Here is a 20,483-nt window from a genome sequence, read left to right as displayed (position 1 = left end):
CCTACTAAGGTGTTTTCATATTTGTCACAAGATCTGATGACGGGAACTTGTTGAAAAAGAGGCAACACTTACTGCAACTTACTGAACGCAACTTATACGCTTAGGTATAGGTATATGTATGTATTTATAAATTATTAAGTCATGGAGGAAGGCATGGCCTTCCAGTCTTTTCGAAAGTATATTTATATAGCGTTTTAGCAAAAAATTAAAATTCTTGATGACAATCCAATAGGATTTCGAAAAGCAAAATCTACTCTACTACATTAACAATGTACAAAAAAAATTATACTTAATAAAAATCGCCTTACGACACATTGAAGAGATGGCTCTATTATGACCGTTGGCTGCGTCTACACCTTAAGAGATGAAAACGTGATATAGGTAGGAGTAGGTACATAATATACATATGTATTATATTCAATCTGAAGAACAAAAAAATTGTACATTGTACATTGGATATTTTTCTTTTTATATTCTCAGTGGAATAAAGTTTTCTGTCTGTCTGTCTGGAGACGCAACACGCATAATCCACTGGACCGATTTACTTGAAATTTGGTATGAACATTTAACACATGGAGACTTTCCTTTATAATATCAATATAGTAGTGATTAGACGTTTAGATCTCCGTTCAACGTTCATAGGAGTTCGCGTCGCAAACAAACATAGGTACCACCTACCTACACCGCACCGACCGTTGTGTTTTGCCGTGCGATATTGCATTGTGAACAGGCACGACACAATTTAGTACATACATACATATGGTCACGTCTATATCCCTTGTGGGGTAGACAGAGCCAATTGTCTTGAAAATACTGATAGGCCACGCTCAGCTATTTGGCTTAATGATAGAATTGAGATTCAAAAATAGCGACAGGTTGCTAGCCCATCGCCTTAAAATAGAATCCCAAGTTTGTAAGCCTATCCCTTAGTCGCCTTTTACGACATCCATAGGAAAGAGATGGAGTGGTCCTATTCTTTAGTCACAATTTAGTCATGATGTGTATTATAGTATAGTGTAGGTATATAGTTACTATGAAGCCCTGTTATTTGATATGATACTATAGGTACTGAGAATGTCAAAAGAACAACATCGATTCATCCTTTCGGAAATAACAATACTGCAGTACCTACATAATATATACACACGAAATAGTAAATATTTGCAATCTAGCGCTTTTTTGATACGATCTAGCGCCTTCTCGTCGGTGAGAGTTGACAGCATTCAATCCACATTCAATCAAAGTCGGCTGTCAGTGTCAGTGTCAATGTCAGTGTTCGGTAAGTACCTAGGTTACGTGTACAGTACAGAGATACACACGTAGGTACCTATCGCTTCGCTTCGTTGTGACGTGTCGTGCGTTGCGTGGTGCAGAGTGCAAGCAAACTGCAACACAAAACAAACAAGGGTGCAGCGAATTGCAAATAATTTATCGTGCGTGGTATTTGCTGGTGTACGTGTCCGTGGCCGCGTGGCGGTATCGTTGTTAGAGCTTGTTTAATAATTTGAGACCTATTCTGAATAATAAGTAGGTACTTACATAGACACCTAATCTCATACGAATATTGAAGGAAAAATAATTATATATTATTAGGTATCTACAATTGAATAAAGCTCAATTATTGAAAATGACCACGGCAGCAAGGCCCACTTTTGATCCGGCTAGAGGTGGACAAGGACGCGGCGAAAAGGATTTGAGCGCTATATCTCGACAGTACTCCAGTAGAGATCTGCCTGGACATACGAAATTAAAATACAGGTGAGTGATTTATCTGGACACTTTAAAGTTCAAAAGGATTGCTTGGATGGTTTGGTCATGTTGTAAGTATGGATGAAAGCAGGTCAACCAGGACGGAAGGCCAATTGAGACCAATGACTATTTTAGATTTTAATTTACACTAGTTTGAATACTAACCGAACTGCTCTTACGGCGAGGGAAAACATCGACCGATCCAACATGGGTTAGGTTTACGTGCAAAGGTTGCGGAGGTCAGATGGGAGTCGTTTCGTGTGAAATCCTGACTCACCCAATCCAGGATCCATGGTCAAAGGCATACCCCGGGCTCCTCTCCAGAGTGTTGAGGATGCAACCGGTTCTAATGCCAGGAGGAAGAAGATTTATGCAGCAACTGGTCCGAATATCTTAACTGCGTGTTGAATGTTCTAAAGGAAGTTGATTTAAATTTTAACAAATGATGTTATTCTTACTTTTTAGACACCGAGGACAAGGCACCACTGAAGAGTTACGATCAAGGGATTTTCGCAAAGAACTAGACGATAGAGAAAAAGAAATTAAAGGCCCGAGCACAAGAAGGCTAAATGAACCATCCGCAAAGAGAGCCAAAGTGGATCAAGTACCCGCTGCAATTTTGGATGCGGATGATCCCCTTGAAGGAGATACTTCAGAATCTGATGATTCCGATGATGACACTGCGGCATTATTAGAGGAATTGAACAAAATAAAAAAAGAGCGAGCAACAGAACAGGCAAAGAAGGTATGTAATTTTTAGTTTGATTATTTACATTTTTTGCGAGAACAGTTCGTTGTTAGTACCATCATTGTTAAATGAAATTTTGTTACGTCCTCACCTCTCTGGAGAGTAGGCAGGGTTTAATTTTTATTTTATTTCATTTGATACCTGCAAATGATGCCTATTTTCAACTAGAAAACTCTAAAAATCCAATTTTTAAAATAATACCTCAATACCAAGTACATACATATGTTTTATACCTTTCCAGTTTTTTGGAATGTCTTTTATATCTAATCATCACACAATCATACATACCTGCTGTTAATTTCAATCGTCAAGCTAAGCAGCCAAACATAGCCTTGAGGAGTTTTTTTATTAATAGTACAGGCAACAGTGCAGACTGTATTTTCTACCCAAGCTACTGCAAGGGATAAAGACGTGACATGTCACAAATAATGTAATTTTTGTTTTAGGAAGCTGAAAAGAAACGAGAAGAGGAGAGAATACGAATGGAAAACGTTTTTTCTGGGAATCCTCTGTTGAATTACTCGGGAGCAGAACAAAAAAATTATATGAAGGTGAAAAGAAGATGGGATGGTGATGTCGTTTTCAAAAACTGTGCTCGTTCTGAGCCACAAAAGAAAGGCAACACATTTATCAATGACTCACTTAGGTCAGAATTTCATAAAAAAAACATGGAAAAATATGTTAAATAATGATAGTGTTATTGATTTTTTTGAGCTCTTAATCTGTGATTAGTCTGCTACTTTTAGCAGACGATAATCTATTTGTTACATTTTAAAACAAAAAAAAAAAATGTTGTTTTCTTATCAGCACAGTATAATATTTTTCCATGATTTGTTATAGTGAGCCAACAAAAACTGTACGAAATCAGTATTAAACAAGCATTCTATACAATGCCTATGTATGGCTATGTATTAAAGGGCCCTAAGGCCGATGTCTCATTAGGTTAGGTGTTATGTATAAATATCAATTTTAATGAACGCTTTGTATTTTTTTATTTTTATATATGTAATTATGTCTTCATATTACCCCTTTGTTTTATAACATCTTAGATTAGAAGGGAGCGAAGCCCCGTGCAGAATTTTGTTTAATATAATAATAGTATTAATTATCGTTTATGTAATTATTTGTATAAATTTTTTTTATGAACCTACTTGTATGGTTTTATTTTTAAACTACATCTACACCCTACTAAGGTGTTTTCATATTTGTCACAAGATCTGATGACGGGAACTTGTTGAAAAAGAGGCAACACTTACTGCAACTTACTGAACGCAACTTATACGCTTAGGTATAGGTATATGTATGTATTTATAAATTATTAAGTCATGGAGGAAGGCATGGCCTTCCAGTCTTTTCGAAAGTATATTTATATAGCGTTTTAGCAAAAAATTAAAATTCTTGATGACAATCCAATAGGATTTCGAAAAGCAAAATCTACTCTACTACATTAACAATGTACAAAAAAAATTATACTTAATAAAAATCGCCTTACGACACATTGAAGAGATGGCTCTATTATGACCGTTGGCTGCGTCTACACCTTAAGAGATGAAAACGTGATATAGGTAGGAGTAGGTACATAATATACATATGTATTATATTCAATCTGAAGAACAAAAAAATTGTACATTGTACATTGGATATTTTTCTTTTTATATTCTCAGTGGAATAAAGTTTTCTGTCTGTCTGTCTGGAGACGCAACACGCATAATCCACTGGACCGATTTACTTGAAATTTGGTATGAACATTTAACACATGGAGACTTTCCTTTATAATATCAATATAGTAGTGATTAGACGTTTAGATCTCCGTTCAACGTTCATAGGAGTTCGCGTCGCAAACAAACATAGGTACCACCTACCTACACCGCACCGACCGTTGTGTTTTGCCGTGCGATATTGCATTGTGAACAGGCACGACACAATTTAGTACATACATACATATGGTCACGTCTATATCCCTTGTGGGGTAGACAGAGCCAATTGTCTTGAAAATACTGATAGGCCACGCTCAGCTATTTGGCTTAATGATAGAATTGAGATTCAAAAATAGCGACAGGTTGCTAGCCCATCGCCTTAAAATAGAATCCCAAGTTTGTAAGCCTATCCCTTAGTCGCCTTTTACGACATCCATAGGAAAGAGATGGAGTGGTCCTATTCTTTAGTCACAATTTAGTCATGATGTGTATTATAGTATAGTGTAGGTATATAGTTACTATGAAGCCCTGTTATTTGATATGATACTATAGGTACTGAGAATGTCAAAAGAACAACATCGATTCATCCTTTCGGAAATAACAATACTGCAGTACCTACATAATATATACACACGAAATAGTAAATATTTGCAATCTAGCGCTTTTTTGATACGATCTAGCGCCTTCTCGTCGGTGAGAGTTGACAGCATTCAATCCACATTCAATCAAAGTCGGCTGTCAGTGTCAGTGTCAATGTCAGTGTTCGGTAAGTACCTAGGTTACGTGTACAGTACAGAGATACACACGTAGGTACCTATCGCTTCGCTTCGTTGTGACGTGTCGTGCGTTGCGTGGTGCAGAGTGCAAGCAAACTGCAACACAAAACAAACAAGGGTGCAGCGAATTGCAAATAATTTATCGTGCGTGGTATTTGCTGGTGTACGTGTCCGTGGCCGCGTGGCGGTATCGTTGTTAGAGCTTGTTTAATAATTTGAGACCTATTCTGAATAATAAGTAGGTACTTACATAGACACCTAATCTCATACGAATATTGAAGGAAAAATAATTATATATTATTAGGTATCTACAATTGAATAAAGCTCAATTATTGAAAATGACCACGGCAGCAAGGCCCACTTTTGATCCGGCTAGAGGTGGACAAGGACGCGGCGAAAAGGATTTGAGCGCTATATCTCGACAGTACTCCAGTAGAGATCTGCCTGGACATACGAAATTAAAATACAGGTGAGTGATTTATCTGGACACTTTAAAGTTCAAAAGGATTGCTTGGATGGTTTGGTCATGTTGTAAGTATGGATGAAAGCAGGTCAACCAGGACGGAAGGCCAATTGAGACCAATGACTATTTTAGATTTTAATTTACACTAGTTTGAATACTAACCGAACTGCTCTTACGGCGAGGGAAAACATCGACCGATCCAACATGGGTTAGGTTTACGTGCAAAGGTTGCGGAGGTCAGATGGGAGTCGTTTCGTGTGAAATCCTGACTCACCCAATCCAGGATCCATGGTCAAAGGCATACCCCGGGCTCCTCTCCAGAGTGTTGAGGATGCAACCGGTTCTAATGCCAGGAGGAAGAAGATTTATGCAGCAACTGGTCCGAATATCTTAACTGCGTGTTGAATGTTCTAAAGGAAGTTGATTTAAATTTTAACAAATGATGTTATTCTTACTTTTTAGACACCGAGGACAAGGCACCACTGAAGAGTTACGATCAAGGGATTTTCGCAAAGAACTAGACGATAGAGAAAAAGAAATTAAAGGCCCGAGCACAAGAAGGCTAAATGAACCATCCGCAAAGAGAGCCAAAGTGGATCAAGTACCCGCTGCAATTTTGGATGCGGATGATCCCCTTGAAGGAGATACTTCAGAATCTGATGATTCCGATGATGACACTGCGGCATTATTAGAGGAATTGAACAAAATAAAAAAAGAGCGAGCAACAGAACAGGCAAAGAAGGTATGTAATTTTTAGTTTGATTATTTACATTTTTTGCGAGAACAGTTCGTTGTTAGTACCATCATTGTTAAATGAAATTTTGTTACGTCCTCACCTCTCTGGAGAGTAGGCAGGGTTTAATTTTTATTTTATTTCATTTGATACCTGCAAATGATGCCTATTTTCAACTAGAAAACTCTAAAAATCCAATTTTTAAAATAATACCTCAATACCAAGTACATACATATGTTTTATACCTTTCCAGTTTTTTGGAATGTCTTTTATATCTAATCATCACACAATCATACATACCTGCTGTTAATTTCAATCGTCAAGCTAAGCAGCCAAACATAGCCTTGAGGAGTTTTTTTATTAATAGTACAGGCAACAGTGCAGACTGTATTTTCTACCCAAGCTACTGCAAGGGATAAAGACGTGACATGTCACAAATAATGTAATTTTTGTTTTAGGAAGCTGAAAAGAAACGAGAAGAGGAGAGAATACGAATGGAAAACGTTTTTTCTGGGAATCCTCTGTTGAATTACTCGGGAGCAGAACAAAAAAATTATATGAAGGTGAAAAGAAGATGGGATGGTGATGTCGTTTTCAAAAACTGTGCTCGTTCTGAGCCACAAAAGAAAGGCAACACATTTATCAATGACTCACTTAGGTCAGAATTTCATAAAAAAACCATGGAAAAATATGTTAAATAATGATAGTGTTATTGATTTTTTTGAGCTCTTAATCTGTGATTAGTCTGCTACTTTTAGCAGACGATAATCTATTTGTTACATTTTAAAACAAAAAAAAAAAAATGTTGTTTTCTTATCAGCACAGTATAATATTTTTCCATGATTTGTTATAGTGAGCCAACAAAAACTGTACGAAATCAGTATTAAACAAGCATTCTATACAATGCCTATGTATGGCTATGTATTAAAGGGCCCTAAGGCCGATGTCTCATTAGGTTAGGTGTTATGTATAAATATCAATTTTAATGAACGCTTTGTATTTTTTTATTTTTATATATGTAATTATGTCTTCATATTACCCCTTTGTTTTATAACATCTTAGATTAGAAGGGAGCGAAGCCCCGTGCAGAATTTTGTTTAATATAATAATAGTATTAATTATCGTTTATGTAATTATTTGTATAAATTTTTTTTATGAACCTACTTGTATGGTTTTATTTTTAAACTACATCTACACCCTACTAAGGTGTTTTCATATTTGTCACAAGATCTGATGACGGGAACTTGTTGAAAAAGAGGCAACACTTACTGCAACTTACTGAACGCAACTTATACGCTTAGGTATAGGTATATGTATGTATTTATAAATTATTAAGTCATGGAGGAAGGCATGGCCTTCCAGTCTTTTCGAAAGTATATTTATATAGCGTTTTAGCAAAAAATTAAAATTCTTGATGACAATCCAATAGGATTTCGAAAAGCAAAATCTACTCTACTACATTAACAATGTACAAAAAAAATTATACTTAATAAAAATCGCCTTACGACACATTGAAGAGATGGCTCTATTATGACCGTTGGCTGCGTCTACACCTTAAGAGATGAAAACGTGATATAGGTAGGAGTAGGTACATAATATACATATGTATTATATTCAATCTGAAGAACAAAAAAATTGTACATTGTACATTGGATATTTTTCTTTTTATATTCTCAGTGGAATAAAGTTTTCTGTCTGTCTGTCTCAGGGGCGTAGCTACCGCCGTATCTGCCGTATCAATTATACGGGGCCCCCGAGCCACGGGGGCCCCAAAGTGTGTAAGGAAAAAGAAATAAAAACTTCCTAATTTATTTTATTTTACAAATGACAAAATTCTATAAAGCAATAACTTTTCATCCCGCCTTAAGCGTGCGTTCAAAAGTTGGCAACACTCTACATCGTTATGGCGGGCTGCGGGACTTCCCCGTTTTACTTACTTCATCTGCAACTCAGCGGGGAATCCCTCAATAATAAAATCGATATCACGATGTACGTGTACGTCCATACTCTACATTTGATGTTAAACCACGGAGTGCAGTGCAGTGTTTATTTACGCGTTTTATGTAATTGTGCATTACCTACATTGTAATTCAGTACAAACAATATTGTTCTTCTGGTTTAACAATATTAGAAGCGATTTGTAAAAGAAATGAGTGAAAGGAAAAGAGATTATCCCAGCGGTGGTGAGAAAAGAAAAAGTAAACGGAAAAGGGAAGAGGTTATAAAAAAAGTGCCCAAAATTTCTTCATTTTTTCAGAGACAAGATACTGTGAGTGATTTAGATTGGAAAGGTAAGTACTACCCAACCCATTTATTCGGGGTTCGTAGTGATTAACAAGGAAATCTTTTAATTTCGGTCTGTCAATCTGTCCGTCACAAAAAGTTTATTTTTAGATTCTTCTGAAGCACGTTCTGCGTCGAATATCCATTCGGAAATAGAAGAAAGTCAAGCACATACTTCATCGGATGTCCATCCAGAAATTGAAGAACACCAAGTCAACGATTCTGATATATTTGAGGATTGTAATATAATTTCATCAGATAGAGGAAATTTCGGTGACAATTTATCTGAATGCGAACGAAAAATAATTTTTAAATTGGGTCCATTTAAACCACAAGGACCAATTCCAAAAGATCCAGAAAGTAACCGACCTTTTTCGGCCTATTATTATTCATATTTCAATCAGGCAGGCATAAAACTTGTAAGACCAATGACCATGGTTATGTTATTCTAACGTTTTAAACAAACCGTACTGTCACTTCTGTTGGTTATTAGCAGATCGTCAAAACAAATCGAACTCCTCTGCTTGGGTTAACGGTGTTTCGGTTAGAAGCAATTTTACGCAAACTATACTTGACCATGAAAAGTCACAGCAGCATATGAATGCCTCACTCTCTTATAATAATTGGTTGCAAGGAAATACCATCGATACTCTATTGCAAAGTGAAATCAATAGTAAAATTACATTCTGGAGAGATGTACTGAATCGTATTATTAATGTTATAATTACTTTAGCATCTTGTAATCTATCTTTGAGAGGGCATGATTCTGATTCTGGAAATTTTATGGCAATTTTACGTTTGCTATCTAACTATGATGCAACTTTAAAAGAACTTCTTCTAAAACCGAAAGGCGAAATAAATTATTTAAGCCCTACGATTCAAAACGAAATTATTAGTTTGCTTGGTACCACCGTTAGGAACAATATTATCTCAGAAATTAAAAAAGCTCCATTTCTGACAATAATTCTGGATACAACACAAGACTTGTCAAAAATTGACCAACTTTCTGTAGTTTTTCGATATATCTCGGTTACAGAAAATGATGATAATTTGCCTAAAGAAATAAAAATCTGTGAGTCCTTTTTAGGATTTATAGCAGTAACCGATTGCAGTGCTGCAGGTCTGAAAACTGACATTTTAAATTTGACTAAAGAATATGGAATTGATTTGACTAAATGTAGAGGACAGGGTTACGATGGAGCAAATGTTATGTCGGGTGTTTATGGAGGATTACAAACCCTAATAAAAGAGCATGCTCCAAATGCCGATTATGTTCATTGTGCTGCGCACGCTTTAAACTTAGTTGCGAGACACGTTCGTGAAGTATCGACTTTTTTCGATAATTTAGAAAAAATATATACTTTTTTTGGCAATAGTATAAAACGCTGGGCTATGCTAAGTGACGATCCATCTGAAAAATATTTGATTACCCTTAAAAAGGTATGTCCAACCAGATGGTCTTCTAGGAACGATGCTTTATTATCGGTAAAGAAAAATTTTTTACTTATCATGAAAACTTTGTACCAACTAAATTTAATTTCAAATAAAAAAGATGAACGTGAAGAATGTAAAAATATAATTAATATTTTAGAGAGTTATAATTTCTTAGTGCTCGTTACATTTTTTTCTTCACTATTTGAAATTATTAATCCTATTTCTAAAGCTCTACAGCATGAAAATAATGACTTACAGAAATCTAGTATTTTATTAAGTAATCTTTTAAATAGACTGTGCCAATTAAGAAATCAGATTTCATTTAATAGTTTGCTAAATGAGTCCAAAGATTTAGCAAAAGAGTGGGGGGTAACAACTGTTTTTAAAAACAGTAGGCGAAAGATAACGAAGCGTTTTTTTGATGAGTTATCACAAGATGAGAGAATTTCCGACCCGGAATCCTATTTCAAAGTCAATGTATACTATTGCTGTTTAGATATATTAATTTCTCAAACTAAAGAAAGATTTCAGAGCCTTTGCGACCTGAGTAGTATGTTCGAAATATTACAACCGGAGAACGAACGAAGAGATATTAATCGCTTCCGAAAAACTGTCGGTTAAATACAGTAAAGACATCTCAGTTAATCTTTGTGACCAATTAAAGGCTCTAAAAACATGCTTAAAATCTGAAATTCAAAAAATTTATTCCATTAAAGAACTCATTGAATTATTGCTACTAAAATTCAATAGTCTTGCATCTAGTTTTCCCGAGGTAATCACAGCATGCTTTTTATTCTTGACCCTTCCAGTTACAACCGCAACTGCAGAAAGAAGTTTTTCAAAATTAAAACTGATAAAAAATTACTTAAGAACTTCGATGGGACAAGAACGGCTGTCAGACCTCTCACTATTGTCCATAGAGGTAGAAACTTTAGAAAAACTAAAATCATCATCAGCCATAAATGATTTAATAAATCAGTTTGCCGAAAAAAAGGCAAGGCGAATGAATATTTAAAATTTGATTTTTATTTGTAAAATTAAATTTTTAAATTAAGGTTAAATTATGTTATGATAAATAAATATTTCTTTTCACAATATTTTTTTTCTTTTGTGAAAAATCTTTACCCCCAAACAATACAAGGGCCCCCAAACAATTTTTTATACGGGGTCCCGCCAATGCACGCTACGCCACTGGTCTGTCTGGAGACGCAACACGCATAATCCACTGGACCGATTTACTTGAAATTTGGTATGAACATTTAACACATGGAGACTTTCCTTTATAATATCAATATAGTAGTGATTAGACGTTTAGATCTCCGTTCAACGTTCATAGGAGTTCGCGTCGCAAACAAACATAGGTACCACCTACCTACACCGCACCGACCGTTGTGTTTTGCCGTGCGATATTGCATTGTGAACAGGCACGACACAATTTAGTACATACATACATATGGTCACGTCTATATCCCTTGTGGGGTAGACAGAGCCAATTGTCTTGAAAATACTGATAGGCCACGCTCAGCTATTTGGCTTAATGATAGAATTGAGATTCAAAAATAGCGACAGGTTGCTAGCCCATCGCCTTAAAATAGAATCCCAAGTTTGTAAGCCTATCCCTTAGTCGCCTTTTACGACATCCATAGGAAAGAGATGGAGTGGTCCTATTCTTTAGTCACAATTTAGTCATGATGTGTATTATAGTATAGTGTAGGTATATAGTTACTATGAAGCCCTGTTATTTGATATGATACTATAGGTACTGAGAATGTCAAAAGAACAACATCGATTCATCCTTTCGGAAATAACAATACTGCAGTACCTACATAATATATACACACGAAATAGTAAATATTTGCAATCTAGCGCTTTTTTGATACGATCTAGCGCCTTCTCGTCGGTGAGAGTTGACAGCATTCAATCCACATTCAATCAAAGTCGGCTGTCAGTGTCAGTGTCAATGTCAGTGTTCGGTAAGTACCTAGGTTACGTGTACAGTACAGAGATACACACGTAGGTACCTATCGCTTCGCTTCGTTGTGACGTGTCGTGCGTTGCGTGGTGCAGAGTGCAAGCAAACTGCAACACAAAACAAACAAGGGTGCAGCGAATTGCAAATAATTTATCGTGCGTGGTATTTGCTGGTGTACGTGTCCGTGGCCGCGTGGCGGTATCGTTGTTAGAGCTTGTTTAATAATTTGAGACCTATTCTGAATAATAAGTAGGTACTTACATAGACACCTAATCTCATACGAATATTGAAGGAAAAATAATTATATATTATTAGGTATCTACAATTGAATAAAGCTCAATTATTGAAAATGACCACGGCAGCAAGGCCCACTTTTGATCCGGCTAGAGGTGGACAAGGACGCGGCGAAAAGGATTTGAGCGCTATATCTCGACAGTACTCCAGTAGAGATCTGCCTGGACATACGAAATTAAAATACAGGTGAGTGATTTATCTGGACACTTTAAAGTTCAAAAGGATTGCTTGGATGGTTTGGTCATGTTGTAAGTATGGATGAAAGCAGGTCAACCAGGACGGAAGGCCAATTGAGACCAATGACTATTTTAGATTTTAATTTACACTAGTTTGAATACTAACCGAACTGCTCTTACGGCGAGGGAAAACATCGACCGATCCAACATGGGTTAGGTTTACGTGCAAAGGTTGCGGAGGTCAGATGGGAGTCGTTTCGTGTGAAATCCTGACTCACCCAATCCAGGATCCATGGTCAAAGGCATACCCCGGGCTCCTCTCCAGAGTGTTGAGGATGCAACCGGTTCTAATGCCAGGAGGAAGAAGATTTATGCAGCAACTGGTCCGAATATCTTAACTGCGTGTTGAATGTTCTAAAGGAAGTTGATTTAAATTTTAACAAATGATGTTATTCTTACTTTTTAGACACCGAGGACAAGGCACCACTGAAGAGTTACGATCAAGGGATTTTCGCAAAGAACTAGACGATAGAGAAAAAGAAATTAAAGGCCCGAGCACAAGAAGGCTAAATGAACCATCCGCAAAGAGAGCCAAAGTGGATCAAGTACCCGCTGCAATTTTGGATGCGGATGATCCCCTTGAAGGAGATACTTCAGAATCTGATGATTCCGATGATGACACTGCGGCATTATTAGAGGAATTGAACAAAATAAAAAAAGAGCGAGCAACAGAACAGGCAAAGAAGGTATGTAATTTTTAGTTTGATTATTTACATTTTTTGCGAGAACAGTTCGTTGTTAGTACCATCATTGTTAAATGAAATTTTGTTACGTCCTCACCTCTCTGGAGAGTAGGCAGGGTTTAATTTTTATTTTATTTCATTTGATACCTGCAAATGATGCCTATTTTCAACTAGAAAACTCTAAAAATCCAATTTTTAAAATAATACCTCAATACCAAGTACATACATATGTTTTATACCTTTCCAGTTTTTTGGAATGTCTTTTATATCTAATCATCACACAATCATACATACCTGCTGTTAATTTCAATCGTCAAGCTAAGCAGCCAAACATAGCCTTGAGGAGTTTTTTTATTAATAGTACAGGCAACAGTGCAGACTGTATTTTCTACCCAAGCTACTGCAAGGGATAAAGACGTGACATGTCACAAATAATGTAATTTTTGTTTTAGGAAGCTGAAAAGAAACGAGAAGAGGAGAGAATACGAATGGAAAACGTTTTTTCTGGGAATCCTCTGTTGAATTACTCGGGAGCAGAACAAAAAAATTATATGAAGGTGAAAAGAAGATGGGATGGTGATGTCGTTTTCAAAAACTGTGCTCGTTCTGAGCCACAAAAGAAAGGCAACACATTTATCAATGACTCACTTAGGTCAGAATTTCATAAAAAAACCATGGAAAAATATGTTAAATAATGATAGTGTTATTGATTTTTTTGAGCTCTTAATCTGTGATTAGTCTGCTACTTTTAGCAGACGATAATCTATTTGTTACATTTTAAAACAAAAAAAAAAAAATGTTGTTTTCTTATCAGCACAGTATAATATTTTTCCATGATTTGTTATAGTGAGCCAACAAAAACTGTACGAAATCAGTATTAAACAAGCATTCTATACAATGCCTATGTATGGCTATGTATTAAAGGGCCCTAAGGCCGATGTCTCATTAGGTTAGGTGTTATGTATAAATATCAATTTTAATGAACGCTTTGTATTTTTTTATTTTTATATATGTAATTATGTCTTCATATTACCCCTTTGTTTTATAACATCTTAGATTAGAAGGGAGCGAAGCCCCGTGCAGAATTTTGTTTAATATAATAATAGTATTAATTATCGTTTATGTAATTATTTGTATAAATTTTTTTTATGAACCTACTTGTATGGTTTTATTTTTAAACTACATCTACACCCTACTAAGGTGTTTTCATATTTGTCACAAGATCTGATGACGGGAACTTGTTGAAAAAGAGGCAACACTTACTGCAACTTACTGAACGCAACTTATACGCTTAGGTATAGGTATATGTATGTATTTATAAATTATTAAGTCATGGAGGAAGGCATGGCCTTCCAGTCTTTTCGAAAGTATATTTATATAGCGTTTTAGCAAAAAATTAAAATTCTTGATGACAATCCAATAGGATTTCGAAAAGCAAAATCTACTCTACTACATTAACAATGTACAAAAAAAATTATACTTAATAAAAATCGCCTTACGACACATTGAAGAGATGGCTCTATTATGACCGTTGGCTGCGTCTACACCTTAAGAGATGAAAACGTGATATAGGTAGGAGTAGGTACATAATATACATATGTATTATATTCAATCTGAAGAACAAAAAAATTGTACATTGTACATTGGATATTTTTCTTTTTATATTCTCAGTGGAATAAAGTTTTCTGTCTGTCTGTCTGGAGACGCAACACGCATAATCCACTGGACCGATTTACTTGAAATTTGGTATGAACATTTAACACATGGAGACTTTCCTTTATAATATCAATATAGTAGTGATTAGACGTTTAGATCTCCGTTCAACGTTCATAGGAGTTCGCGTCGCAAACAAACATAGGTACCACCTACCTACACCGCACCGACCGTTGTGTTTTGCCGTGCGATATTGCATTGTGAACAGGCACGACACAATTTAGTACATACATACATATGGTCACGTCTATATCCCTTGTGGGGTAGACAGAGCCAATTGTCTTGAAAATACTGATAGGCCACGCTCAGCTATTTGGCTTAATGATAGAATTGAGATTCAAAAATAGCGACAGGTTGCTAGCCCATCGCCTTAAAATAGAATCCCAAGTTTGTAAGCCTATCCCTTAGTCGCCTTTTACGACATCCATAGGAAAGAGATGGAGTGGTCCTATTCTTTAGTCACAATTTAGTCATGATGTGTATTATAGTATAGTGTAGGTATATAGTTACTATGAAGCCCTGTTATTTGATATGATACTATAGGTACTGAGAATGTCAAAAGAACAACATCGATTCATCCTTTCGGAAATAACAATACTGCAGTACCTACATAATATATACACACGAAATAGTAAATATTTGCAATCTAGCGCTTTTTTGATACGATCTAGCGCCTTCTCGTCGGTGAGAGTTGACAGCATTCAATCCACATTCAATCAAAGTCGGCTGTCAGTGTCAGTGTCAATGTCAGTGTTCGGTAAGTACCTAGGTTACGTGTACAGTACAGAGATACACACGTAGGTACCTATCGCTTCGCTTCGTTGTGACGTGTCGTGCGTTGCGTGGTGCAGAGTGCAAGCAAACTGCAACACAAAACAAACAAGGGTGCAGCGAATTGCAAATAATTTATCGTGCGTGGTATTTGCTGGTGTACGTGTCCGTGGCCGCGTGGCGGTATCGTTGTTAGAGCTTGTTTAATAATTTGAGACCTATTCTGAATAATAAGTAGGTACTTACATAGACACCTAATCTCATACGAATATTGAAGGAAAAATAATTATATATTATTAGGTATCTACAATTGAATAAAGCTCAATTATTGAAAATGACCACGGCAGCAAGGCCCACTTTTGATCCGGCTAGAGGTGGACAAGGACGCGGCGAAAAGGATTTGAGCGCTATATCTCGACAGTACTCCAGTAGAGATCTGCCTGGACATACGAAATTAAAATACAGGTGAGTGATTTATCTGGACACTTTAAAGTTCAAAAGGATTGCTTGGATGGTTTGGTCATGTTGTAAGTATGGATGAAAGCAGGTCAACCAGGACGGAAGGCCAATTGAGACCAATGACTATTTTAGATTTTAATTTACACTAGTTTGAATACTAACCGAACTGCTCTTACGGCGAGGGAAAACATCGACCGATCCAACATGGGTTAGGTTTACGTGCAAAGGTTGCGGAGGTCAGATGGGAGTCGTTTCGTGTGAAATCCTGACTCACCCAATCCAGGATCCATGGTCAAAGGCATACCCCGGGCTCCTCTCCAGAGTGTTGAGGATGCAACCGGTTCTAATGCCAGGAGGAAGAAGATTTATGCAGCAACTGGTCCGAATATCTTAACTGCGTGTTGAATGTTCTAAAGGAAGTTGATTTAAATTTTAACAAATGATGTTATTCTTACTTTTTAGACACCGAGGACAAGGCACCACTGAAGAGTTACGATCAAGGGATTTTCGCAAAGAACTAGACGATAGAGAAAAAGAAATTAAAGGCCCGAGCACAAGAAGGCTAAATGAACCATCCGCAAAGAGAGCCAAAGTGGATCAAGTACCCGCTGCAATTTTGGATGCGGATGATCCCCTTGAAGGAGATACTTCAGAATCGGATGATTCCGATGATGACACTGCGGCATTATTAGAGGAATTGAACAAAATAAAAAAAGAGCGAGCAACAGAACAGGCAAAGAAGGTATGTAATTTTTAGTTTGATTATTTACATTTTTTGCGAGAACAGTTCGTTGTTAGCACCATCATTGTTAAATGAAATTTTGTTACGTCCTCACCTCTCTGGAGAGTAGGCAGGGTTTAATTTTTATTTTATTTCATTTGATACCTGCAAATGATGCCTATTTTCAACTAGAAAACTCTAAAAATCCAATTTTTAAAATAATACCTCAATACCAAGTACATACATATGTTTTATACCTTTCCAGTTTTTTGGAATGTCTTTTATATCTAATCATCACACAATCATACATACCTGCTGTTAATTTCAATCGTCAAGCTAAGCAGCCAAACATAGCCTTGAGGAGTTTTTTTATTAATAGTACAGGCAACAGTGCAGACTGTATTTTCTACCCAAGCTACTGCAAGGGATAAAGACGTGACATGTCACAAATAATGTAATTTTTGTTTTAGGAAGCTGAAAAGAAACGAGAAGAGGAGAGAATACGAATGGAAAACGTTTTTTCTGGGAATCCTCTGTTGAATTACTCGGGAGCAGAACAAAAAAATTATATGAAGGTGAAAAGAAGATGGGATGGTGATGTCGTTTTCAAAAACTGTGCTCGTTCTGAGCCACAAAAGAAAGGCAACACATTTATCAATGACTCACTTAGGTCAGAATTTCATAAAAAAACCATGGAAAAATATGTTAAATAATGATAGTGTTATTGATTTTTTTGAGCTCTTAATCTGTGATTAGTCTGCTACTTTTAGCAGACGATAATCTATTTGTTACATTTTAAAACAAAAAAAAAAAATGTTGTTTTCTTATCAGCACAGTATAATATTTTTCCATGATTTGTTATAGTGAGCCAACAAAAACTGTACGAAATCAGTATTAAACAAGCATTCTATACAATGCCTATGTATGGCTATGTATTAAAGGGCCCTAAGGCCGATGTCTCATTAGGTTAGGTGTTATGTATAAATATCAATTTTAATGAACGCTTTGTATTTTTTTATTTTTATATATGTAATTATGTCTTCATATTACCCCTTTGTTTTATAACATCTTAGATTAGAAGGGAGCGAAGCCCCGTGCAGAATTTTGTTTAAAATAATAATAGTATTAATTATCGTTTATGTAATTATTTGTATAAATTTTTTTTATGAACCTACTTGTATGGTTTTATTTTTAAACTACATCTACACCCTACTAAGGTGTTTTCATATTTGTCACAAGATCTGATGACGGGAACTTGTTGAAAAAGAGGCAACACTTACTGCAACTTACTGAACGCAACTTATACGCTTAGGTATAGGTATATGTATGTATTTATAAATTATTAAGTCATGGAGGAAGGCATGGCCTTCCAGTCTTTTCGAAAGTATATTTATATAGCGTTTTAGCAAAAAATTAAAATTCTTGATGACAATCCAATAGGATTTCGAAAAGCAAAATCTACTCTACTACATTAACAATGTACAAAAAAAATTATACTTAATAAAAATCGCCTTACGACACATTGAAGAGATGGCTCTATTATGACCGTTGGCTGCGTCTACACCTTAAGAGATGAAAACGTGATATAGGTAGGAGTAGGTACATAATATACATATGTATTATATTCAATCTGAAGAACAAAAAAATTGTACATTGTACATTGGATATTTTTCTTTTTATATTCTCAGTGGAATAAAGTTTTCTGTCTGTCTGTCTGGAGACGCAACACGCATAATCCACTGGACCGATTTACTTGAAATTTGGTATGAACATTTAACACATGGAGACTTTCCTTTATAATATCAATATAGTAGTGATTAGACGTTTAGATCTCCGTTCAACGTTCATAGGAGTTCGCGTCGCAAACAAACATAGGTACCACCTACCTACACCGCACCGACCGTTGTGTTTTGCCGTGCGATATTGCATTGTGAACAGGCACGACACAATTTAGTACATACATACATATGGTCACGTCTATATCCCTTGTGGGGTAGACAGAGCCAATTGTCTTGAAAATACTGATAGGCCACGCTCAGCTATTTGGCTTAATGATAGAATTGAGATTCAAAAATAGCGACAGGTTGCTAGCCCATCGCCTTAAAATAGAATCCCAAGTTTGTAAGCCTATCCCTTAGTCGCCTTTTACGACATCCATAGGAAAGAGATGGAGTGGTCCTATTCTTTAGTCACAATTTAGTCATGATGTGTATTATAGTATAGTGTAGGTATATAGTTACTATGAAGCCCTGTTATTTGATATGATACTATAGGTACTGAGAATGTCAAAAGAACAACATCGATTCATCCTTTCGGAAATAACAATACTGCAGTACCTACATAATATATACACACGAAATAGTAAATATTTGCAATCTAGCGCTTTTTTGATACGATCTAGCGCCTTCTCGTCGGTGAGAGTTGACAGCATTCAATCCACATTCAATCAAAGTCGGCTGTCAGTGTCAGTGTCAATGTCAGTGTTCGGTAAGTACCTAGGTTACGTGTACAGTACAGAGATACACACGTAGGTACCTATCGCTTCGCTTCGTTGTGACGTTTCGTTCGCGCGTTGCGAGGTGAAAACCAGGCCTGGGCACTGTCTGTAGTTCCAATGTATAGCTTTAGTATCGCACGCCCCTATTGGCTGCTTGTGCCGCCATATTTTCGGCCATGTTTTTTTGTCTTTGGCCACAATTATGTCTTTCATATTGCACGACTTCTGAAGCAGAAGTACCTAGTAAATGTAACAGAAACGGCTATGGTATTACGGCAACGGGTTGCGGGAGCTTGCTCACTATCTGGGAAAGAAAAGTCTCGGTATGCCATCTCCGCCAGGTTCAAGTAAAAGGATTCTAGTGTGACGTTGCAAACGATTATATATGTGCCCATGTCACTGCGAACCAAACAAAACCGAAAATTTTGCGTTGACTTTTAAAGGTTTAACTTATATCCTATTTTGAAAATAAATATATTTTTAAATTAAGATTTATGTTAATAAATAATAATAGAACAAAACATGGGCAATCCGAGCAGCAAATTTCGATTTCGAGTAGGTACATAACTAGCTTGTCGATATCAGCTTTGCTTGCACATCTCTAAGGACAGATGCGACACTAGTGCTATCCGCATAAAAAGGAACTAAACGGTGAACTAATGACTACCTACATACCTACATACTTAGTCTTTAGACATTCATATTTATTATCTGTGTGAGGGATGTGACTTGTTGATAAAACATCGATTTTTATTTAATCGGTCTATTTCTTTAGAATGATAAATCGATTTTTCTTAAGAAAATAATTGATTTTATTATATTGATAATTTTTTTCCTAATTTTTCAATTAATGTCATAATAAACGCCGTATAAATTATATCAATAAATTTATTATTTTAAAATTATAATCAGAAACAGTAAGTAAGTCCTTATATAATCAACACAAATTAAAGTTTTAAAAAAATTTCAACAACGAAAAATGAATTACAAATCAACCGAATGTCGGTAAAATACAATTCATCGACTATCCATCTAGTTAATGTTTGATTAAATGAATCATCTAAACTGTTTTAAAAGCACAGAAAGAATGCACAGTTGGTGTTAATGTAATATTATGGAGCTTTGATTATTATATTATGATTCTTTGGCAGTTCGCGTTCTGGGCTCTAAGCCAGAAGACCAAACGTAATGTCGGGGTGCATTTATTGCATGATTATAAAAAAATCGATAATTAATTTTAAAAAAATCATGTAT

At 36.0% G+C, this 20,483-nt stretch overlaps 5 protein-coding genes across 5 annotated transcripts; all 5 read left to right on the top strand.

Annotated features, from left to right (window-relative positions):
• Positions 1-723: 723 nt before the first annotated feature.
• On the top strand, positions 724-3,577 carry LOC132902347 (protein CWC15 homolog A-like). The gene is made up of 3 exons (XM_060947010.1): positions 724-1,758; positions 2,215-2,494; positions 2,944-3,577. The coding sequence occupies exons 1-3, from the start codon at positions 1,628-1,630 to the stop codon at positions 3,184-3,186; spliced, it is 654 nt and encodes a 217-aa protein (XP_060802993.1). The 5' UTR covers positions 724-1,627; the 3' UTR covers positions 3,187-3,577.
• Positions 3,578-4,470: 893 nt separating this feature from the next.
• Positions 4,471-7,259, top strand: LOC132902340 (protein CWC15 homolog A-like). The gene is made up of 3 exons (XM_060946981.1): positions 4,471-5,439; positions 5,896-6,175; positions 6,625-7,259. Exons 1-3 carry the CDS (start codon positions 5,309-5,311, stop codon positions 6,865-6,867), a joined length of 654 nt encoding a protein of 217 aa, XP_060802964.1. The 5' UTR covers positions 4,471-5,308; the 3' UTR covers positions 6,868-7,259.
• A 620-nt stretch (positions 7,260-7,879) lies between these two features.
• LOC132902182 (zinc finger MYM-type protein 1-like) lies at positions 7,880-10,978 on the top strand. The gene is made up of 2 exons (XM_060946279.1): positions 7,880-8,457; positions 8,561-10,978. The coding sequence occupies exon 2, from the start codon at positions 9,047-9,049 to the stop codon at positions 10,502-10,504; it is 1,458 nt and encodes a 485-aa protein (XP_060802262.1). The 5' UTR covers positions 7,880-8,457; positions 8,561-9,046; the 3' UTR covers positions 10,505-10,978.
• Positions 10,979-11,379: 401 nt separating this feature from the next.
• LOC132902356 (protein CWC15 homolog A-like) lies at positions 11,380-14,155 on the top strand. The gene is made up of 3 exons (XM_060947054.1): positions 11,380-12,335; positions 12,792-13,071; positions 13,521-14,155. Exons 1-3 carry the CDS (start codon positions 12,205-12,207, stop codon positions 13,761-13,763), a joined length of 654 nt encoding a protein of 217 aa, XP_060803037.1. The 5' UTR covers positions 11,380-12,204; the 3' UTR covers positions 13,764-14,155.
• A 970-nt stretch (positions 14,156-15,125) lies between these two features.
• LOC132902192 (protein CWC15 homolog A-like) lies at positions 15,126-17,919 on the top strand. Its single transcript, XM_060946296.1, has 3 exons — positions 15,126-16,017; positions 16,474-16,753; positions 17,203-17,919. The coding sequence occupies exons 1-3, from the start codon at positions 15,887-15,889 to the stop codon at positions 17,443-17,445; spliced, it is 654 nt and encodes a 217-aa protein (XP_060802279.1). The 5' UTR covers positions 15,126-15,886; the 3' UTR covers positions 17,446-17,919.
• The last annotated feature ends 2,564 nt before the right edge of the window (positions 17,920-20,483 follow it).

The sequence above is a fragment of the Amyelois transitella genome, chromosome 2, assembly GCF_032362555.1.
Source record: "Amyelois transitella isolate CPQ chromosome 2, ilAmyTran1.1, whole genome shotgun sequence".
Lineage (NCBI taxonomy): Eukaryota > Metazoa > Arthropoda > Insecta > Lepidoptera > Pyralidae > Amyelois > Amyelois transitella.
Note: the sequence above shows the minus strand (reverse complement) of the source record. Positions and strands in the feature narration are given on the sequence as shown.